Source organism: Gymnodraco acuticeps, unplaced genomic scaffold (genome assembly GCF_902827175.1).
Source record: "Gymnodraco acuticeps unplaced genomic scaffold, fGymAcu1.1, whole genome shotgun sequence".
Taxonomy (NCBI): Eukaryota; Metazoa; Chordata; class Actinopteri; order Perciformes; family Bathydraconidae; genus Gymnodraco; species Gymnodraco acuticeps.
The window spans coordinates 378,827-403,201 of NW_022990309.1; the positions used below are offsets into that span (position 1 = coordinate 378,827).

Genomic DNA, 24,375 nt, shown 5'->3' on the forward strand with positions numbered 1-24,375 from the left:
TGTGTGTGTGTGTGTGTGTGTGTGTGTGTGTGTTTGATTTGGGCTGTCAAAAGTCTTACCAAATTCGCATTTTATTTAATCTGGGGCGAAAAATCTGTGTAATTAATCTCTCATGGTGCCACTTCTAATATATTTACAATGGTACAACACATTGCCTTCATATAGTAGCCTACCTCAACAAATGACAAACTATTTAATTGCACACAATATATGAAAAATAATAAAAGGACAATTCATGTTTGGAGAACTAGGAGCGGACTCGGGTAAAACGCCTATTTAGCTGTAAATAACACAGGCAAACCTGCAACCCGTGTGACGTTTTCATAACGATAAAATAAACCAGAAGTTCCTGAGAAATATGAAACTGTGGAGAAGTGCGAAAAGAGCAGCTAATTGTCAGAAGAAACACGTGCCGTTGACTTTGTTTGTGTGCCATGCTGCAGGGTGTCACAAACCACCATTCATTATACCACAAATAAATAAAATGATTTAAAGCGATGGCTCTTGCTTTTGCCCTCCGCTCTCTCAATTGGATTTGATGGTTTCAAAAAAATCTTGTAAACTGCTCGAGTATCCAAAAGAACGTTCTGGAGGAACAAACGATCAGGGTTTCCTCGTGCTCCTCCAATCATGTCTTTAAAGAAGGTATCAGCCTTGGCTATGTGGTACGAGAGGTGTCAGATTAGAACACGCTTCATACTATGGTCTAGAACCCTAGTTGCTATCCAAACACAAATAAACAGAGGAGGAACATTGGAGTTAATGATAGAGGAGGCGTGTCGGAGGGCGGGCTGAGCGCTGCAGAGCCCCGAAGCCCTGAAAAGTGAGGACCGGTGCGCATTGCCCACACTTCCAGCCCCTGCTCCGGACGGATCGCACTCTGCTGCTGTCGGTCCTCCTAACAAGCTGTCAGATCTCTGCAAAGGTCCGAGACATCAGCTGACCGCATGGCTTCATGAAAGTTTCATGGACTTGGAAAACTTTCAGCGGCGCTTTATTGGAGCTCTTGGCCTCTTTAGTTCCTGTGGATTACTGGCATAACGCAGGACCCTTTGCAGCTATTTATTGGGGTAAGATTCTGTTTGCTAGTGTTCATGTCAGTCTTCTGCAGGGAAGGACTCTCAACTTCCTTTGGAGAACTTTTCACTTAAAGATAATAGCCTACATTACGTTTCAGCTCAAACCAAATAGGTAAAAAATGGTAATACAAATATCAAATCTATCATGAGCATAAGCTAAATTACATGTTGTTTAAGAAGTGGTGGTTGCTTGGTGATGATCAACACCTTGAGGTCATAGTTCACCCACGTTTTGACACCACTGTTCTCTGTCCTCAGTGCATAACATCACGAAACAAGCAGTCCATAAAAACTAGTCTTGATTTAAAGAAATGTAAAGGCTTCGTCCAAAAAAGGAAACTGACAAGGATTAGCCTAAAAGAACACGGCAAGGTGTTGAGACTGCTGTCAAAGTGAAGTCCAAAGGTTATTGAGAGAACAGGTTGAACACAGTTGTTCATATGATCGGAGAACAAGTGCCTGCATGGTGACTAGGCTGCACCTGTGCACACTTTCATTTAACCCTATCCGCCTCTGAAAGGGAAGCAAAGTATTCAAAGATCTGTGGAACGAATGTAATGACCTGACCGAAACAAGCAGCAGCCCTCCGGCTGGACTTTCACTCTGCAGTGTGAACCATGTCTTAATCTCCAGAAAGGTTCAAGTTCTGCACCCTTGTGAAATATTTGATTCAAATACGATTTCATCTGACCTGACAAAAACCGCTAAGCAAAATATTCAAATACAGGAAACTGTTTTTTTAAATGTAATTGTCGACTAAATCTGAAGGTCAGCTCGCCGTCGCACCGCAGTTTCCGCCGGAGACCTGGCCGATACACGGGGTTCTCCTCCGGGCTGGAAACACCCCTTGTCATCCAGGAACAGGGGCATCGGGTCTCAAGTATTCTTGTTAATATTTCACCATGTGTCCTACATTGCGGAGATAGATTCATCTTCATGTAAACTTGTTCTGTAGAGAAGTTAAAAGGCCCAGAAGTTATTTGCAACTATGTTTTCTTGGGAAACCTATATTATTTTAAAAGAAAACACATTTAGAAAATAAACCTAAGATACATATTTGGCCACGTTGGCTACGTTCCACCAATATGAAAATAAAAAGCACATGCATTTCTAGCAGGGATTACATTCACTTTATTGTGGGTAAGGGCCAGCATTGCTGTGTTCTGCTCTGACTCACCCACTGATTTGATCGCTGCTTGCAAAATTCCTGACTTCTGCAAAAAAAACATGGAAGACACTTGTTTTTCATTGTGAAACACTACAACGTGTCTTCTCTAATTACCTTCTATGAGATTTAGAGCCTTTTTATTCTTCATGTGTAATTTAAAGTGTACATCGATGCCATATTAGTGTTTCACACCCACTTAATTTAATTACAGTTTCGATGACTGATTTGTTTTATTAAATCGCTTTGAAGCGTCTCTCCGTCTTTATGGGACACACTGTTTTTGCGTGTGTATGTTCTCTCGTGTTTGTTCTGACGACGAAGAAGGGTTTCACTTAAAACGATTTTCAATGCATTTATCATCAGCTCCCTCACCTTTGGCAAATTATAAAATTATTATAATCATTAATTTGCTAAATAATCTGAGTCCACATTACCCACTTTAAATTGGAGGGAATTTCCTTTGGTTAGCGCACATCATGAATATAGGCTATCCTGTCAGTTTAGTAAAGCAAAACTACATAGGTTAAAATAGTCTAGTCAAACAGGTGTTTTCACTTTAACATGATCTCAAAGGGAATGTGTGGATGAGCCGTTTTGTTAATACTGGCTCAAATGTTGCATTTGTTCACAACACTCATCCTTTCGTATGTTTTCTTCTCAGGGTATTTACCGTGTCTTCTGCTGAGTTCTGAGCCGAGATGGGGAGCAAAGCCCTGCACGCTCCGATCCCCCTGCACCCGGCCCTGCAGCTCACCAACTACTCCTTCCTGCAGGCCGTCAACACGTTCCCCGTGGAGCAGCTGCAGGGGCTGTACGGCCTCAGCGCGGTACAGACCATGCATATGAACCACTGGACTCTTGGTTACCCGCACATCCAAGGCCTGAGGTCGACGATCACAGAGATGGCAGCAGCCCAGGGTCTGGTGGACCCCAGGATTTCCTTCCCAGCGTTACCCTTCACAGCCGCAGCGCAGCTCTTCCACCCTAAACAAGCAGGCTTTGCAAACGGCCTGCCCCTGCTGCACAAGGAGAGGCCGAGGTTTGACTTCGCCAACCTGGCCCTCGCTGCCACACAGGAGGACCCGCCGAAGGCTGCGGATCTGGCGAAATTAGCATCGGGGCTAGGGGGAACCATCTCCGAGCTGAGCAAGCTGTCCCCGGACAGAAAGCCCACCCGGGGCAGGCTCCCATCCAAGACTAAAAAGGAATTTATTTGCAAGTTCTGCGGCAGGCATTTCACCAAGTCCTACAACCTCCTGATCCACGAGAGGACCCACACAGACGAACGGCCCTACACCTGTGATATTTGTCACAAGGCTTTTAGAAGGCAGGACCATCTCAGAGACCACAGGTAAAATACATTTTTGAACAGATAAGGTGCTGCACATTCACATATTCCCAGCAGTATTCCCGGTTATGCAAATAATTGGAATCCCAAATGTGTATTAATCTAAATAACCTCGTCACTTGCATTTAAAATATGTTTTTTATGTATGTTGCTACCAAATAAAGGAGTTTGCCAAATAGTTCTACACGAGGGCGCTAAAGGTCTTTTACGCATTATGCTGCACAGTAGAGATGTTTCGCCCTGTGACTGGGGTTTATAACCGCTACAAGAGAATCCATGCCTGAGCAGACATTTGATTAAGTGTCATTTCTGTTTTACAGATACATCCACTCCAAGGAAAAACCATTCAAATGTCAAGAATGTGGGAAGGGATTCTGTCAGTCTCGAACCCTAGCCGTCCATAAAACCTTACATATGCAGGTAAGCTGGACATATTAACAGTCTCCATGATTTTATACTCACTAAACTATGTGATACCTTATGATAATAATTCACTGTCTACTGCATACATGGGGCTCACACTCTCATTGGACAGTTTCGTATGGCCAATTACCAATTAAAATGAATAAATAAAATGAGAGACAAGTAGCCTACAATTTGTGTTAAACTTTGTGTAAATCAGTGAGCGCTATATTTGACGCAATAGTGAACAAATTGAGATGAATGAAAGCTTTGCTATAGACGTTCTATACAATTAAAGGGAATAATCCTTTGCTTGCTTCAAATCTAAACAGGAGTCTCCCCACAAATGCCCCACATGCGGAAGAACCTTTAATCAAAGAAGTAACCTGAAAACTCACCTTCTCACCCATACAGACATCAAGCCCTACAGCTGTGGCCGCTGCGGAAAGGTGTTTCGGCGCAACTGTGACTTGCGACGGCACAGTTTGACGCACAGCCCACATCAGGACTACTAGCCTGGACAGACTAACAAAATAATAATGGACAAAAAGCAGCAAGACAAGTCAACGACTTTTTTTTCAAAGACAATCTCCAAATCAGGACACGTTTACTGCCGCACTATTCAAAGTGGGATGTGGTTACATCTCAAGCGCCATGCTTTCAGACCACCTGTAAATATCCAGACCCTGTACATAATGTTTTTTTATGTTCTGTCTTACCTTGAAATTATAAACTTGTCAAAAAACAGTCATAAGTTTAAAGTATGTTAAATTGTATTGTATAATTAAATATTTCCATGATACATTTGCATATGCCTGTTTTTTTTTTTTTACATGATCTGCTTCACAGTGTAAAAGCCCAAAAAGCAATATTTAGGTAAAATCGATTCCTATGAACAATGACTGCCTATGTTTACAGCCAGTGAGAGCTGTTATTTTTCTGTTTTACAGTATACAGCAGAATATATCCGTTAGCAGCTAGAGTATGGAATGCAAAATGATGTGTCTTTTCAATTGATTATGGTAAACAATCCGAATGTTTATTTAATAAAAATGAAAATCATATTACGATTTTTACACAGATGTACACCATCCCCCTTTAAGTGTTGAGTGTAAATATTTTAATTATAGAGCTCAGTTATTCTAGTTCCTGGACTTAGAGGCTCATTCGTGTTCTCTTCGCCTCATTAGAAGCTTCATCACATCTGTATCTGCATCACCTGTGATGTCGGGACTTTCAAAGCGACAGAAAGAGTCTCCAGCGCAAAGACACAATTTAACCGAAGGAGATGAGACCTGGCTGACGGATTATATTTTTTGGGGAAAATTAATTGGGCTTCAATAATCCATCAATTACAAAACCAACAAAAAAATGATATACAACTGATTTCATTTCGTTTTTTAGACCCTATTTTACACCTACATCAACCCTCTACCAATTGTTGTTGAGCACATTTTTAATTTAGGCCTATATAAACATCATGCTACTTATCTGAGCAGCCGCACAACTCGAGTCAAAGCTAATTTAAGTGGGCTATAGTTTAAAAATAATTATTTATTTTCACATTATAATTATTATACAGAATACGTTTCCGGGAGATGGTTAAGCATCGGTTAAGACTGTTTTGTATAAATGCGATTTATAAAAGATGTACATGTTTGGATTTGATCCAACTAACCTTTGATCAGTTAAATTCAGAATGCGCTTACATATTAATAGCTATGCCCGGTGTCCGAATATCTATACTAGGCCTATTTAATATATACAGGCCCGGGCCGCCCATCCCTACACGCAGATCACGCAGACTGCGTGGGGCCTCACCTTGCGGAGGGAGCCTCATCGTGCGGAGGGAGGCTCACCTCGTGGAGGGAACCTCATTTTGCGGAGGGAGCCTCATCTGAAGCGCAAATGCGGCGCACCTCAGTTTATGCGCAAATGCAGCGCAATTAAGCGGGCCACAGTTTTGCCGCTGCGAGGCTCCTCATCACATAACTTTTCCTGGGGCCACAAGTTGGCCAGGGGCAGCCCTGAATGTATATAATCGGTGCAGAGAAATAACACCCCCTCCTTTCTCTGCCTTTCTGTGTCTTGGCCAGTTGGCCTTCAGGCACACAGGCTACTGGAATAGTGTGTTCACCTGACAATGCAATTAACTGTTTGAGAATATATATTAAACTGGCTCGAAAATAAGGGGTTGAGTATACAACAGGTGTTTCAAAACCGCTCTCGTTCAGGTAACTGCAGGATTTTCTGAATATTTTCCAAATGTAAAGGTAACAATGTGAAACCTCTCCAGCAATCTCTTCAATCCGAGAAAAACAACAACTATTAATCACCGAAAAATAAATCCTGAAAACGAGGCAACTGATGAAAGATGGACTGTGGGCCACGTCATATAATAATGAAGATTATGGAAGATAATAAGGACAAAAACCTGAGGTATTGTATTTGGTTTGCAAATCATTGTTTGAGAAAGTTATTCATTAATATTTTATATAAATATATATTCTATTTTATTATTTATTATTTTATAAAGTTTCATATTATAGCATAGTTACACCAATTAATCAAGTATGTATAAACGACAACAAGCCTGCAGTTTAATTATGAACTCAGACTGCGTCAACCATAGTCCTAACTGGTGAAGCCTATACACATTTCATTGAAAAAGAAAAATATTGATATTGTTTTAACAAGTCCTCTCATAACGCTTCTCTTCGAAGTTCGAACAGGACATTACCATCATAATGTGCAGCTCAGAAAAAGGATACCATGTAATACAAACAAGGTGACACACATGTGTGCAACACTCGAGAACAAGTTATTAAAATTACCCATCACTAGCCTATATTAAATCATATTCAGATTCCTCAGCGTCCTTTCATTAAGCCAATGCTCCCATTGGATATAATAATTTCTTCAAATGTGAATTATTTTCACTACTCTATATGCTACAATTCGTTAAGCCTGTTTAATTCTTTTTTATTTCAACTTGGAAAAAATAAAAAACTACGTCATTTTAATTGTAATGCTATCGCCTACTGAATTTGAACTCGTAGGCTATAATGCATTCAAATAAACGGTAATGCCAGACTGTGACTATAACACACACACGCACGCACGCGCACGCACGCACGCACACCCACACACACACACACACACACACACACACACACACACACACACACACACACACACACACACACACACACACACACACACACACACACACACACACACACACACACACACACAGGCCTGTGGACTGTGTACTCAGCAGGCTAACGGACAGGGAAAGGCTCCGCTGCCTCCATGATCTCCTGACCCGGGCTGTGCTGAGCGCAACAATCTGATACATCCCTGCTAAAACCTAAACAATTGCTCATTATTCAAGTGAAAGACCATGTTGTTTTGGCAGTTATTTAGATGTATTTGTACTGACAGGTTGTGACAAATGAACTCTTCTTAGTTATTATAGTAGGCCTATATTGTCTTAAAAACACTTTAAAACTGGCAGCCACGGAAATCCTCAGAAAGAGAGATATGATTTGACATGACCGAATGGCCGCAGAAATAACATGTGTACAAGTTTGATTTTGAAGTAAAGACTTGTCACCACAATTATGCCATATGTAATATTTGAATGCATATAATTGCATATGTTATCGAGACAAACATAATATATATGCATTATATGCACTTGTAATTTCCAAGGTGATGCTGCAGAATATCATTTCGATTTCAGAATGTGGCATGATCATTTCCCGCCGCTTTATTTTACCCAACGCAGTAGGCTATATTAATAACAGTTCATATCTAGCCTATACATTTCAGTGCATGGGCATCAGTTGATCAGGCTATTTGACCATGATAATGCCATTCCATCATAACGGTTAGATGACCAAAACACTGTTTAAAGCATACATCACCTGGGACATAAAGATTACTTTAATTGACTTTAACATAGGCCTACACGTTCTGAATCTCTGCTTTTCTTTTCTGTTGTTATTGTTTTTTGCATAGATAATTAAATAATTTCAAGAAAAGCTTACTTAGGAGCCGCCCATTGAGAAATGTAATCTACTTTTAAGGTTTGAGCAGTAACGGGATTACGTAAAAAGGATACACAATCGGTTACTGTAATCACTTACATTACAAAATACGTAATCAGATTACTGGTACATCTTTTAGAAATAGGAAAGATGGATTGTTCTGTTGTCTTACATAGGCTATAGTAGTAGTAGGCCAATTGACATTTCTTTCCTTTTGTATTTATTTTGAATTGCATTCGATTTGATATTGACGTAATCCCAAAGTAACGGAAAATTATCGGAATTTATTTTCAATTGTGGTACTGATTAGTTTTTTTCCCAATAAACTATTAACTAAAACGGAATACAAGCCTATTAAACGCACCCGACCCTGTCTAGTGTCTTGACAAATGTGAGTTTCCACAGCCATGTAAGGCCTAGGGTCGGGTGAAAGCTATGACGAATTTTACGTGAATTGATACCTTCCCATGCTCCTCGGAAATCCTTTATCGGAGATGTCACTTGTGGGACTACTAGCACGTATTTATCTAAAACAGGCTATTGATGAGTTGAATTGAAACATTATAAATGTTAAACTATATGTTTTCAAATGAAATGGCACAGATACAGCCGTTTCTTTATTATCGGGGTGCAGGTTTGAAGACCACCGTAGAGCGATTGGAAAAATTCCCACATTACCAAAGGCAACACTAGATGTACGGAAGCCGCGGTGGTGTTGTTTACTGATGACGTTTCAGCTGAAGCCGTGGAGTGATGTAGCTAACATCTATTTACAGGATGATAATGTTATATTAAACATCGAGTTCACGGTATAGCAACAGGAGACACGTGGTAAGCACTGGCTTCTCTATGTTTACTTGTGGCTGTACGTTTTATGAAGCCAAACGAAGTTAGCTTGACTTTTTCGGAGCAGTTAGCTTAGCTTCCCTGCTTTACTGTGTATCACTAGACTGACAGGAGTGCAAAGCTAGCCTATCTGGCTAACTAGCTACTCCGCACAAGTTACATTTCTTACTACATAGCACGACTCTCCTTCATTTAACCCTTACGTTCTATTTAGTTACATTGTACGGTGTTTGGAAATGGAGTTTCTAACTGCCGCTGGCGTTTCTTTTATAGTCGCTCGCATAAAAAGTGGATTCATATTAGCAAGCTGGCTAATTCAAGCGCTGATGTAAATCAATACGTTAATAAGTATTGCCACTGACATTTATTAGTCAACAGCGAAAATAAAAGCCTTGAAATGCAGCTCATGTGAACAGAATTCCCATTCTTTCTCTGCTTAGCGTGAATAACATTTCTCAAAGACCAAATGTTGAAATAGACATGGCATGCTGAAACAAAAACATATTGATAACAAGTGGCTCTCGTACTGCCCTTTACATGTTGTTTGTAAAATATATATCGTATTGATTATCTTAGTATCATATGTTTTTCTTATTACCTCATGGTATTTTGTGTTGTTTATTTTTTCTTTCACCTGCCATGTAGTATCCGGGTAGGTGAGGCCACACCCGTTTGTTCTGTTTTTTACTTGCCCTGACAAAGACCTACATTTGTTTTAAACATGTTGGCTTTTTAATACATTTGGCCACTGCAATAATGGATTTTTAATATTTATTTTCTTGTTTATTTAGGGTAACTTCTCTTTATCACATTTGGACATGCGGTAGTAGCACAGGTGTAAATAGTTAGCTCAGTGGAAGAGCTTACTTGGAATTCTAATGGAATTGAGCCATTGTTAACATTATGAATCTCACGTTTGCTCTTCCGACTTTGACATGCCGATTTCCTCTGTGAAAAGGGTCTAAACCAAGACCATGAAATTAAAGTTGCTCTGTTAAATTCAGCTGTGCTTTAATTTTGTGCTTTTAAGTTTGTAAAAGTGTTTTCTTTAACTCTGAATTGTCAAAATGTCTTCTGCCTTTCAGAGAGATTTCAGAAGTTTGAGAGCTACAGCCTCAAAGGCACAGTCTCTATTTGTCTCGGCCTTGGGCCAAGGAACAATGATGACATTTTTAATAAGCTTCTTTTCAAATGGATATTTTGACTTGTTATTACAAGTCTTACTTGACTTACTTTCATTAATTGTGGCTCTGTGAGTGTCCCATAAGCCTTTCCAGTGAGCTGATATCCACAGTACTGTTGTTTAGGTTAAACAAGCATTTTATTAAGGCGATTGAAGTATCAGAATCAGGTTTATTGCCAGGCACATACAAGGAATTTGCTTTTGTGTCTGGTGGTGCAAACATAAACAATAAGAAAAATAAAATAAGTTTCAATAGTAGGTCAACGTATATAAAGATAATAAAAATAAGTATTTTAAAGAAACTATTTAGCATTAAAAAAGAATAAAGACAAGTATTTACACCACCTTTACATTTTAGAACCTTAAAAGCTGAACAAAAACTAAAACACTTAGGACAATATATGACGATATTTCGCAAACTACAGTGTATTATATTTTAAAGTGGAGGGCTTTAAAATATAATACAGATCATTATGTGTGCAAAAATGTGCAATATATATGTGTTGTGTACAAAGACAGTGTTGAATGACAAATTGTGTTGTTCAATATTTGATGCCTTTTCAGGACAAGCACAAGATGTTGGAGTCCTATGTTACACCACTCCTGATGAGCTATGTTAACAAGTATATTAAGAATCTAAAGCCATCTGACCTGCAGCTGTCTCTCTGGGGAGGAGATGTGGTGCTCAGCAAGTTGGACCTGAAGCTGGATGTGCTGGAACAGGTACCATATATCCTCTGCACTCTTAAACTATTTCAAGACTAAGACAAGACTGATTAGTATGACAGAGATTTCATTTTCTCATTTAATGGCACATGATGGTTTATTTGCTTGAATGTCATTAAGTTCTGACAAATTATAGATATGAGCTAGTGCTCAGTGCAGCTTGTGGGAGAAATGTTTTCATGTCTATACATAATATCTGGTCCATATTGCTCCAGCCACACAGTTTCTCGGATTACCATTAGTGTCTTGATTGTTAATGATTATAAGGGAATCAAAGTCATATACTAAAACTAATGTATCTTTCCTGCATATTTTATTAGAAAATATTTACTGCAAAGGATTGAAGTCTTTTCCTCCTATCATGTCATTCATATTATATTATTTTTGTAGCAATTTTTGCAGTTGATTTACATTTTGTTTATGGCTTTTGTTTATTAAAGGGGCCCTATTATGTTTTTTTTCAGGTTTATATTTAGTGGCTGTACTGTGCATGTCTTCATGCTTTAATGTTCAAAAAGCTCTTTATTCTTCTCATACTGCCTGTGCTGCAGCACCTCTTTTCACCCTCTGTCTGAAATCAGAGCCCAGTCTGCTCTGATTGGTTAGCTGGCTGGCTCTGTTGTAATAGGTCAACCGCTTAGAGATGTGTTAGAAATGTCCCGCCCCTTAGCGTATAATGTGTTGAAACACTAGCCATTAGAAGTGCAAGTGTAACACATTGATGTCATTATGTTACTGAAGTAAACAAAGGTCTCCAATGGAGGCACTTCAGGCAGGTGGGGGGGAGTGTGTAGGAAAGAAACTCCTTCTGGAGGGAACACAGGGATTTTAGCCTTTGCAGACCATTTACATGCACAAAAACCTGTAGAACACAGGCTGAGGTCTGATCAACCTTGGCCGAGTCGCCTGGAAGAGGGTGTCTGCTGCAAGACCCGAAACACTCCACGAAACAACACTGATGATGTGTTTAAGTTTGAGCATAGGAAGATGTGTGTATTAACAGGAGAGCTAAAACCCCAAAAAGTAGAATAGAGCCTATTTAACAATGCTCATCTAGGAAAATACAACATACAGTTAAGATATCTAAAGGAATGTCTTCATTATACAATTAGAAATGTTAACATGGCGAAGCACCCAATATGACAGTGCTTACATTGCACAATGTTTTTACAATAGTTTCAGAATTAGATTAAGCATGTAGCCCACTTACCCATTTTTCCATTCAGTCTACTCCTTAGGTACAGTATATATGTGTATTTAGTAACACTCTATTTCCTGGACTACAATCAGAAAAAAGGAGCGATGCAAATCAGCCCGGCATAAACACAGAATCTTTATTGTAATTCTTTTTGTAGCAGTTTGATAGATTTCCTGCAGTTTTATTTTGACACAGTTTTATTTTTTTATACTTGTAGTTTCTGGATTAGATCAATCTGCCATGAGTTCAAATAAAATGCAGACATACTTTACATAGGTATCATGTAAAGCTTGTCCGTAGGCAGTCTGGTTTCATGGACCTTGTTCTCACATAGAGTGGTTCAAGATGAAGAACAATGATTTGTCTGCCTCTGAGAAAATCTGACTGGTTTTGAAAAAAGCATGACCAATATGCAATATGTAACTCTTGTTTTACTATCCTTTTGTCTTCAAATATTAGCTTCAAACAATTGTTTAGAATTGGTTGGATGAAGGATCCAAATGTTCTTGAAGCCTCAGCAGTCATATCACCACATGTCTTTACAATGTTGTCTGCATGGCAGATGTAATACTATGGTAAATATTATTCCAACTATAGTTAAATAGCTATTTGTTTCTTTTTTTATATGTCTTTGCATACTAATAGGAGTTGAAGTTGCCCTTTACATTCATGAGTGGTCATATCCATGAGCTGCGTATCCACGTACCCTGGACCAAGCTGGGCTCGGAGCCTGTGGTCATTACCATCAACACCATGGAGTGCATCCTGAAGCTGAGAGATGGAGCCCAGGTCAGTGCTTTATCTTTCATCACACTATATGGCCATAGCAGGACCGACCAGATCTTCTCCTTATTTACTAGCCCTTACTCTTTTCATGCCTATGTAGGTTAGGCTTTCTCTTTCCATTCGCTCTCTTTGTTTCCAAAAGTTTTTCAACTGCCTTTGTTTTAAATAAACAAATGCAGTTATTATTTTTGTACCCAGGCAAAGACCACATGAAGAGACATTACAATTTACCATTTCATTTTCAGTTTATGCTGAATGCTAAAATATGAAATGCTTTAAAGACAGTTATATCTTACACAGGCTCCGCCCTCTACTGGACTCTATGGGTACTACCCTCAATCATGCTATGCGAGCATTCACCTACTGAGATATCTATAAACGTAGTCGGTCCCTCGGGGCGGGCCTACCTGAATGCGCTCGCGGTCACGCCTCCTGACTGTCATCCTTTTCTCTTCAGCGAGCGAGCAACAACTGAAGCAGAGAAAGTAAAACGTTTGAAAAAAGAAGAAAGAGTTATCATACCTTCATGGAGTCGCCACTTCTAGAGACCCGGGCCTGTCCTTCGTGCCCTGGCTTAATATCGGGCGCCGATCCCCACCATCTCTGCTTCGAGTGTTTGGGGGACCAGGATATGGCCGAGGCGGTGCCATTCACGTTCACCATTCCAGCGGGGCGGATAGCTCCGTTTGCCGGGGCGGAGGATGACGAGGACTTCTCGTGAGAGTGGCCGCGGTGCGTTCAGGGACCTCCACAGAAGAACGGTGGGTTACGTATTGTAACCCTAGTTCTAGAGTGATGTGTGTGTGTGAGAAATGCATTCAGTAAAAACTATTGCATTTATCCCAGAGTAAGATTCATCTCTCTCCACAATTCCACATTTCCCCATAATGTCCGTTTCAAAGAGACAGCATTATGACGGAGCCGCGGCCCCACGAGAGCGTGCCGTGGTGCGTTCAAGGACCTCAGTAGAAAATCGGCCCTTTCTTTGTCAGCCCCCCATGGGCCAAACTTCCTTTTATGGAAGGTTTGGCAGCGGAGTAGGCCACCAGAGAGTACTACAGCTTCTTAGCTGCTAAACACAGTTTTATGGGGAATGAAAGCTCAGCTGTGTACTGACAGAGTGGATGGACAGGACACTGAGACTGGGTTACTCACTCCAGTTTTGCAGCGTCCCTCCTCCATTTACGGGCATAAGAGAGGCAAATCTATCATACTAGGATGAGATAGGTTTCCTTTCAACAGAAATTCAGGCCCTGTTGCAAGAACGGTGGATTACGTATTGTAACCCTAGTTCTAGAGTGATGTGTGTGTGAAAAATGCATTCAATAAAAACGATTGCATTAGGCGCGTTCACACCGGAGTACTTTTACCCATACTTTTCCCGTTTAGTTCTGATAGTGCCTGGAATTTTGCGTTCACACCAAAAAGAGTACTTAGTTCCGAGAACTTTTACCTCCATTTTTAGTGCCTGCTGGTACTATCCTGGGGAGAAAAAAGTACCAATTTCGATTGGCTGGGCGAATTGCAAACCACGCCCCGTAAAACTCTGGAAAGTTTTGTGAAGCCGCCATTGTATTTGCTGGCATTAGCATTATTAGCATTAGCATTAGCCCCGCACACCAACAGAGAGAGAATAACTTATGGCAACACAAAAAAAACATGGGAGCGGTGGAGAGATGAGGAGGTGTCGGCGTTCTAGCGATTTACTCGGAAGGCTTCAGTAGAAGCTGATGGGAGTCCCAGCAGCTTCTACTGAAGCCGGTCTCCAACTCCGGGCACTTCCGGCCGGGAACTTCGGGTGGCAGTATACGCTGTGAAGTGGTTTGCGGCCTGCCAGTAAACCCAAAGCAGAAGAAGTGACGTCAGCGGCTTCATTTGGGTAATCTTCCCTAGGGGAACTTATTCCGGTGTGAACGCGATCTGTACTTAGTTCCATGGGGGTACTAAGTGCTGGCACTAAGTGCTGGGCACTAAGTACGGCAAAGTACTTGTTGTGAAAGCGGCTATTCATCCCAGAGTGAGTCATCTTTCTCCACAATTCCACATTTCCCCATAACGTCTCGTTGAAATCGGCAAGATCCGTTTCATACGATGTTAATTGGGCAACCATTAGGAGACACAATTCCCCACTCGCCGCCCCAGTTGTAACTCCAGTAAAGGAGGCAGCCCGTGGGCGCGCGCATGTGAGTGTGATTAACCGCAGGAAGTGCTGTCAAAGCACTATGCGGGTTATGGCCGCATTATGGCCGCATTATGGCCGCATTATGGCCGGCATGTTGCAGAAAACACACCTCACCGTCTGTGTGAAGACGACATTATGACGGCTCTGTAGAAAATCGGCCCTTTCTGTGTCAGCCCCCCATGAGCCAATCTTCCTTTTATGGAAGGGGCTTTACTCCATGTACTTCCTGGTTCCCAAGATTACAGGATAATTCAGACCCATTCTGGATCTTCGCAGCCTGAATCAGCACATTGCCTGCAAAAAGTTCTATATGTAAACCAATTACTGGTACTAGGGCAGCAGGGCGATTGGTTCACAACCATCGACCTGAAGAACGCTTACTTTCATGTCGAAAATTGCTCCAAAGAACAGAAAGTATTTGCGTTTTGCCTTACAGGGTTCCTACGAGTACAACAGACTACCGTTTGGCTACTCCCTATCCCCACGCACGTTCAGCAAATGTGTGGCCACAGCGCTTCAGCCGCTTCGCGACCATGGCATGAGGGTTTTATAATGCGACCTCATAGTCATGGCCAGGTCCAGGGAAGGGGCAAACACAGCCCAATTGATCCAAGTAGATTGCAGTCAATTTGAAGAAGAGCAGTCCCATTTTGCTCGATGCAGGCAGACTACGTGACCTTATATACGGTGGGCTTGCACGCGCATTCAGGTAGGCCCGCCCCGAGGGGCCGGCTACGTTTATAGATATCTCAGTAGGTGAATGCTCGCATAGCATGATTGAGGGTAGTACCCATAGAGTCCAGTAGAGGGTTCCGCCTGTGCTTATATAACTAGGGTTACAATACGTAACCTCCCGTTATGTGTTCTTATTCTTGCAACAGTTACCTGCAAGTAATTCAAACTTCTTTTTAATCTTTAAATAACATATTATAAGTATATCAATTGTACATTTTGTAAATATGGTACTTTTTATGTTTTTAAAGCCTGCTATACAGTTTAATGATGCAATTTTCCAAACTAACAGACTGTTCCAGCTGTTTTATTTGCCTTTGCCCACTAAGCCCTATCCATATTACTGATATTTATGTATCTTAAATCTGGTGAAAATATTGTGTACAAATGTTGTTAAAGGCCACGGTAAAGAACTGTCGCTATATTGATATTGAGGTATTAGATGCAAAATATTGTGATATTTGATGTTTTCTATATTGCTGTTCCCTCATAAGTAGTTAATTGAAAAAACAAGTTCACAAGTATTGTTTTTACTATTTTTAACTTCAGGTGTATAGCAAATCAAGTATATTAACCACTGCTGGCCTCAACCAGTTTTTAGTTAACAGTCCCATTGCTTGTGCAACTCAGTATTTCATGCTGGTTTGGTGCCTAAGCAAGGTGTGCCCATTTTAACCTATAAGACATATCCTATCTGGCGAAAAAAATTGAAAGCTATCAAAGCATCCATAATTAAGAAAATCACAATTGCAAATTATGAAACTTTTAAAACGATGACTTTGGAGTGTAATCTACATTTACAAAAGCTTCTGGGGAAAAAATAAACAAACTTTACGACTTGATAGAGAGATGAATATGTATTAAGCATGTTTGTAAGACCTCAATAATTCTCATTTGCTTAGTAGCAATTGCATTTTGTCTTTCTGAAGAATGTAGAATGTAAAACGTTTTTGGTTTACAAGAAAACTCCCCTCTACGCATGGAGATTGAGATGTTGTCTTTGTAAAATCAATTAGGAAATGTTATTTCAAGAAATATGTTTATATTATTGTATGTAGTTTAGTCATAATAACTTAAACCTTTTCGCATATGAAGGCCATTTCCTAAAATGTATTTTTGCCTGGTCCTACTACCTTTGCCACCCATACAGTTTTAAAAATGAAAGTGTAGCTCAATGCTGGGCCGTTATGGGAAGGTTGAAGTTTTCGAAGCCAGATGTCCCAGAAGAAACACATTTTGAGGGACTCAATTACAGCTAATTATATAGACTGCGGCAAAAAAGATTTGTAACACATGAGCTTGAGCTGCCCAGAACTAATGGCAAATATCATACTGGTGGCTACTGCTCATGCGATCAGGTTTCAGTTTGATGGCAATTTTAAATTGTTTCTTTATGCATCATATTAAGGTCATTTACCAGAACCGGATTCTCAAAACAACTATTTTTTTCAGATGTTTTGTAAAAGGCTCCCAGTCAAGAAAAGATTGCGGGGGAATGCAAAGGACATTTGGACAAATTAACCAGTGGCATGAGACACAATTCGGAGCAAAGCCAGACTTACAGCAGAAGTCCTTCTAGCATGTGGAATTTAAATGAGCCACTAAACTGCTTTCCTACATGAGTAGCAGGCAGTACGCTGACTACTGTGTTCCTAGACCTAAATCAAGAAAATGCAGCCAGTTTACTCGTATGCTTTAGATTTGTTAAGTAACTTGTATTACCTATATTTGATCTTTATTCAACCTTTATTCAAAGTTGTTTGTCAGCAATATTTGCCACATTTGATCTCTGTGGTTGCACGTTCCAACCCAGTCTCACAAAACAATTTGTAACAGCTACCCATAATCCTCAGCTATCGTTTGTAGACGCCGCCTTGCGATTAGTCAACAAGCTCGGTGATTGGATGTTTTAGTGGTGGGGCACCTCGGGAGTTGTAGCTTATACAGTAAGAGAAAAAAATCATGCTTTATACCTTAATGCCTTACACATCTGCCGTGGTTCTTTATTTATAGAGCCCTGATTAGAAGACTTTTGGACAAACTGGAAGAACTCCCACAGCGAAACTGAATACATGACGTGGATCATAAATATATCAGCAATGAAACAACATCTTTAATTTCTCATCACACAATACGTCTCCTTGCAGTATCAATACTAATTCGGCTGACTTTCATATTGATCAAATCGGTAGATAGGCTTTTTAAAACCCTAATCACAACACCTCTTTGCATACCAAAAACAAACTACAAATACGGTGTCGTTTTGCATCACGTTGCACAGCTGATATAATGGTATATATAAGTATAGTCAGGGGTTTTAGGTGATGTGAGATACATCTATGGAATCAGAATTTCAATATCTAACTGTTAAATGACTGAAAATCATTATAGTCACTATTTTACAGCGCCCGCATTTGGTGATTCTACCCAGTTAGGCATATTCACATAGCTTAGGTCAAGTGACAATTGGTCCCATGTAACAGAATGACACGCATTCAACATTTCTCAGAGGCCAAGGTGAACAGTTGAGAGCACGACCTGCTTATAATCTTCAGACTGACATGATGTTACTATCCAGATTGAGACCTTTACAACCATGTATGTTTTACTCCTACGACCAAGTTTACATTTTGCCATTTCCCCCACACAGCCTTAGTCCAGGGTTACTTTCCAGTGAACCCTTTGCAGCTCAACCTCAACAATACTACTATTACTTTTACCATTACTATTCATGTACAACACTTATTAACACTTCATTTGAGAGATCTTTTTAAATCATTGGTCACATTTTAATCAGATTGATGCAAGGAGTTTGGCATAGGTGTATGTAAATCTGTGCAGTGACAGTTCTTTCTGAAGCCTTCAAGCTATTTTGTTGATGGCCCACAGGGTTTCAAGTGTATGTACAATCTTACAATTTATATGTTGTCGATAACTAGTGTTTCTTTCGTCCAGTAGACAGAAACGTTGTGGTGGGGATCATGCAGCTTAAGTGTAGAAATTATAAATAATATAATTTATATGTTTTGTTTTCATATTTACCATTGAAGCCTGAGCGCTGGCTTGTTAAAACATCCTAACCGCTTTTGAAGTTCATTAGTTATTGTGTAATTTGACCAGAATTATTTGGACCTTTTTAATATTGTGTTCCCCCCTGAGAGGAACTAGGTAATATTAGGGATATTCAGATGGCTCAGTAGTGCCCATCTGTAAAGAACCACGAGCAGATCAAAGTTATATTTTCCAGCAAATCGGGACGTTTGTGGGTTTAGCAGGGATTACAGCTCCTGCTGACGGTGCGATTGCTTGAATATAGCTGTAATGAGCACGTAAAGTGAAGTAATAGGAAAACATGTTGTCCACTTGTTTTTGACAATTATTTCACATACAAGAGTAATTTACAAACAAAATACATATGGTATGTAGAGTGTAATGTAGTTAAGTTGTGTGTCCTAAAGTCACATGGTGCTCTGAAGCAAGCTTAGAAATCTTCCTTGATTAAAGCTTTCCTAAAGCTGTGGGCATTATTTGCTGATTAGACTGTACACACTTCCTTTAATACACATCTGGGTTTTTAAATCAGGACCACTTTTGTTAAAGTGGACCTATCATGCTATATTTGAATAATATATAATATTATTGATAATATTAATTAATTATTAATTAATAATAATATTGTAGGGCCATACATATATATGTAATATCAATGCATGTAACAGTATATTGGTCATGGGATAAAAGGTTTTGTAATCAACTTTAACTTCTTTCTTCTTGTCTAAAGTCCCACTCAATGTGGCCCTCTTGAGTTACTTGAAATTAATGAATTGTTTGATCTAAGGTGGTTCTAAATCAAAAAGCAATCTAATAACAGTTTAAAACTATGTTTAAAAAAAACTCTTCCTAAATATAAAGCCATATGGAAGATGGAGTTATTATTAGAACACATCTTTAGTATCTAGTATCGGGTTATCCCCATGGAAATCACATGGAAGGATTTAGCAGGAATCTTACATTTGATCAGTTTCACTCCAGTTTGTCTTTATTTGGTATATTTAATATTTGTATTAGGTGATTGTCATTTCACTGTTTTCTGCTTAGTTGTGGTGGATCGGAGCTGTGCTATGATACACATCATTTGATTAAGGCATCATCACCCGAAGCTTCCCCCTGTAATGAGGAGATGGTGTGGCTTTTTGAGTTTTGCTCTTGTCTTAGGTAGCTAGTTGTAGCATTAACCTAAATTGGCAAGATTGAACACAGGCCTTAATGAAAGACCTAAAGGCTAACATTGATGTTATGTTGCAAAACTAAGTGCACACTTATTTTTTCTTGCTATCTTGGCAAACTGCGTTGAAGATGAGGAGTGATCGCCAAAGACAGAAAGGGGCTGGCAGGACAGCACATACACTGGATCATAACACTCTCAGGCACTCTTTATTTTTTACGAGACAAAGATAAGGGCTTGGGTTTACGGAAGAGAGCTGTTCTGGTTTTGGCTCAGCTCTCTGCTTGATCTGGGACTTTTATGGCTGCTGAGTGCATTTGCCACTCATGTGTTCTGATTCAAGATGATTTGGGGAGGTGCCTCTGAGACTTGTTGGTTTGGCATATGTTCCAACCGATTCTTTCCAAACTATTTGTAGGGCTTTACACTACCAGACGTCATTGCTCCCAAATAATGGGTAATACATGTGAATTAGGGAACCCTCTTTTGCAGACTCTTTGAAACCCCCAGGTGGTTATTCTGTTGCTAAATCTGCTCAAATCTAACCACCTTAGATAATAATCTACATTTAATAAATTACTTTTTAATTTTAAACAATCAATCACACACAGATTGTAAAACATGTTGACCTTTTAAATGGCAATTAAAAACACTAGGACTTTATACTGTACTACACTCCTGAACAAAATATTAAGACCGCGGGAAAAATTACAATAATTCACATTTTGCACTGGTGGATAACCAGGTTGTTAGTAGAGCTTTAAAATGCCAGAGACCAAAAATAGAGAGTAGGCGAGTTATTGAAAACTGCATTTAAATTAAAACACAAATAGTTTAGGAGCATAGCATTACAAAGTTGAAATCGGCGCAGAAATCTGGCATTCAGGTCATTTTCATTCAGGCATTCCCACTGCCATGACCTCCTGATAGCAAAGGCAAAAAGGCTTTCTGTCTTTGAACGTCGCATGATTGTTGAGTTGCAGAAGCAAGGCCTCTCGCAACGCACCATCGCTGCCGAAGCTGGACGGTCATTTTACATTTCTTAAAAGATCCTGAGGGTTACAGGACAAAAAGTGAAGTGGTAGACTAAAAATAAAAATGTCACCTGCGCTGAGCCAGAGGATCCTACGGGATGTACAAAAAGACACAAGCTAATCCTCGACCCAAATAAAGGCCGTTACAGATGCTGACTGCAGCCCAATAACCATAAGCGGCATCTGCAAGAGAAGGACTTAAAAAACAAAAACATCTTCGAAGGCCATGTCTCCTCCCATGCCAAACACTTGTCAGTCTGGTCTTTGCAAGGGAGCACCACTCATGGGACATTGTAAGGTGGAAGAAAGTTTTATTCTCTGAAGAGAATAAATGTAACCTGGATGGTCCTGATGACTTTCAAAGTAACTCGCATGACCAGGGGATTCCACTGGAGATGTGGCACCGTGGAGGAGGCTCCATCATGATCTAGGGTGCTTTTCCCTTCAATGGCACAATTGAGCTTCAGGTAGTGCAGGGGTGTCAAACGGCAGCTGGCTATGTGGAGATGTTGCATCCTTCTTGATTGAGGGCCCTCGTCTGGGCAGTGTTGACTGAGTCTTTCAACAGGACTTATTTTAACAGAATAACCTTGCTCTTTTGGGCCATCCTGCATGTTCCCCTGCTCTAAATCTCGTTGAGAACGTTTTGGGATGGATAGCAAGGGAAGTTTACAAAATGGAAGTCACTTCCAGACCGTGGATGCCCTTCGTGAAGCCATCCTCACCACATGGAGTAACGTTCCCACCAGCCTGTCTAAGTTCAGTTTTCAATAAATTGCCTACTCTCTATTTTTGGTCTCTTGCTCCTGTTTCTTATTTTGCATTTTGAAGCTCTACTTACAACCTGGTTACGATCCACCATTAATAAATGGGGATTCTTGTAATTTCCCCCCCCTTAAGATTTTGATCAGGAGTGTATGTGTCATCTAGTAAAACATGAAATATGCAATCAAAGTACCTTCACTGTCAGCCTACATATAAACAGTCTCGCCCGACCGAATGAGCCCCAGTGAGTTTGTGCCTGTGCAACTTATCTTTTACAAGTCACGAAACGTTAAACAAGGAAAAGAAAACAGCCTGTGGAAGTTTGCAATCGGATAGCACAAACTGGATAATCTCTGTCCCAATGCCATCCGGAAATCTTGCCTTTGATTCTGCAGGCTCGCAGGGAGCAAATGGCTTACAGAGATTGCACCACAAATCCGTCTGATCATCGGCTCAGCAGGGCCCTTTCTTCAGGACTCAGGAGACAGAGGGTGCAGACATGGAGCTTTGGAGAATCTATTTTTCTTGAATCCAACCCCCCGTAGCAGTAACAAAACCCATCTCTGACTGTAGATAATAAAAAGATGGAGTAATGATGGAAGTAAGAGCAAGTGTTCTAATGAGAGAGAAAGATAACTATAAAGGGACAGAAGATTGAACCTCAGAGCATATGTACTCGCTTGGTATTGTTATGAAAGGATTTAAGTACGAAGGGCCCTATATATGTGTATATACTTTTTTAGAATAATGCCAGTATTTCTATGGCTATGAAGATGGAACCCTTTATGTGTAAAGGTTATCAAGCCTATATGTAAACGTATCCTGAAAGCCTGCATCAATTGTCTGTTTTATGATAGAGCTAAATCTTTAAGCAATTGTGATTGCAAATGTTATATCAACGTTTTGTTATTTTGTTATTGCCAAGATTTGGATATATTTCTCAGATCATATTTCTATAAGGCTTTAATATTAAATTGAGGCTGAAATAATTATTCACTCTGTGTCTGATGTGAATATAGTAATCATGCAGTGTCACTGCATTATTTATTCAATTTCTCAACGTTAATGGACCCTTTGTACTGGTTTCTGTTTGGAATTCCAATCTTATTTAAGGTATCATCTGCAGAATTAAACCAAATGCCTCCCAGCATCCAGTGAGTCAAGTGATGATCAATACACTTTGGGCAGGATGCTGCCGCTCCACTACTTAAGACATGCTCTCAGGCCATCTGGAATACAGCAGTCCCTCAATGGAGCTTATTACTTGCTGAATGCTCCTGGTTGTATTGCTGTCTTGGAAACGATTATCTTGCAATTTAAGCAAATGTTTGCTTTATTAGTGCTTTCTTCTGACAGCAATTCGGGGAAGATATTGTGTTGCAATTAGGAACACCACATGCTTTGTGGTATTGAATCGATACAGACACTATAAGAAGAGAAGGCATTCAATTAGGGGAGTATGTTTACATGAGTTTAAAATAGTATATTATTTCTTGATCCATGTGTAATGTGTAAATATGACACAACAGGCTTTCATTTTATTTAATTGTGTTAGTGGAATGTTCTTGTTCAACCAGTTCTGGTTCATTCTTTCACTATATTCTTGTCATGTTATTGCTCTAACAACATGTATAGAGGAATGGATTTAATTTTACTTTGAGAGAGACTGAAAGCGACAAAAAAAGCAACACAGTAACTGAGTTCCTTTGTATACAAATGTTCAGTGGAGAAAGGTACGCTTGTATGACTCCATGTTGGACAAACTGTGGGTGGTCTATGTTTTATGTCTCAGGGTGCTCCATTAGACCCCAGACTAATGACACAGACCCTCACCCCTTTTACATATAAATAAAAAAATGCCCTCTTATTATATAAATGATGACACCATCTAAAGCCTTTTTTTCTTTTAATATTTCCAGATTACACTGGACACAATGCATTTTTTTCCAAAGAAACTGCGCAAAGGAGAAATTGTTAACATGCCATTATCTGGCCACCATTTTAAAAAGAAAACATATCTACAACATCGTAAGCAACATGGTTACATGGTACATTAACCATATTGCCAAATGACTGACGTGATAGGAATCAGTATACTCTAATGGGTTTGAATGTGCTCCTAATCTTACATAAAAAACGTGTTGACATTTCTAATCTTCAGCTGAAACAGAACAGAGAGGAGTTATTGTGATGTTGATTGGTTGAGACGGTTATTTGTACCAGGTAAAGTCATGTTAGCATTTCAGAGACCTTTTTTCTAAGTTTAAAGTAAGACTTGAGGTTGCTGCTTATGTTATAGCTTTGCATGCTGGGATTTCTATTACCATTATATAATATAATATATAACAAATATATACCATAATAACAGCTCAAAACAACACAAATCTTGGAGTAAACAAAGGGTAAATCATCTGATTCTTGCTCAAACCAAACACAAATGTACTAGTAGTTCTACGTCAGCGCAACGTTTTCAGAAATAGAAGTAACATTGCAAACAATATACGGCAGACATATTTACATGTTGTATCCCATTTTAAGATTTGAAACATAAATATAACCTTTTATATATTTTACCTTTGAATAAAAAAAATCTTGTTTCATTTGTTTGTCATCCATTGGAGTTGTAAAATGAAAAATACTTTTTTTTTT

The 24,375-nt window shown here is 39.7% G+C and overlaps 2 protein-coding genes across 3 annotated transcripts in view; both read left to right on the forward strand.

The window, feature by feature from the left end:
* Positions 1-847: 847 nt before the first annotated feature.
* Positions 848-5,090, forward strand: osr2 (odd-skipped related transciption factor 2). 2 transcript variants are annotated; one of them, XM_034222778.1, is made up of 4 exons: positions 848-1,070; positions 2,909-3,598; positions 3,916-4,015; positions 4,330-5,090. In XM_034222778.1, the coding sequence occupies exons 2-4, from the start codon at positions 2,946-2,948 to the stop codon at positions 4,510-4,512; spliced, it is 936 nt and encodes a 311-aa protein (XP_034078669.1). In that variant the 5' UTR covers positions 848-1,070; positions 2,909-2,945; the 3' UTR covers positions 4,513-5,090. The 2 variants fall into 2 exon arrangements, with proteins under 2 accessions (XP_034078669.1, XP_034078670.1); XM_034222779.1 differs by having other exon boundaries at positions 4,412-5,090.
* A 3,671-nt stretch (positions 5,091-8,761) lies between these two features.
* The window catches only part of LOC117550361 (vacuolar protein sorting-associated protein 13B), a 115,556-nt gene continuing 99,942 nt past the window's right edge, over positions 8,762-24,375 (forward strand). The window contains exons 1-3 of the mRNA XM_034222777.1: positions 8,762-8,880; positions 10,643-10,801; positions 12,648-12,791. Coding sequence (XP_034078668.1) covers positions 10,655-10,801; positions 12,648-12,791 — 291 coding nt within the window. The 5' untranslated portion in view covers positions 8,762-8,880; positions 10,643-10,654. The remainder of the gene's footprint in view (positions 8,881-10,642; positions 10,802-12,647; positions 12,792-24,375) is intronic.

What these genes read in the sequence shown, in the direction of transcription:
- osr2 (XM_034222778.1), top strand. Translation starts at nt 2,946, where the DNA reads ATGGGGAGCAAAGCCCTGCACGCTCCGATCCCCCTGCACCCGGCCCTG. An exon ending in GACCATCTCAGAGACCACAG is followed by an intron (nt 3,599 to 3,915) that starts GTAAAATACATT and finishes TCTGTTTTACAG; the next exon opens with ATACATCCACTCCAAGGAAA. An exon ending in ATAAAACCTTACATATGCAG is followed by an intron (nt 4,016 to 4,329) that starts GTAAGCTGGACA and finishes AAATCTAAACAG; the next exon opens with GAGTCTCCCCACAAATGCCC.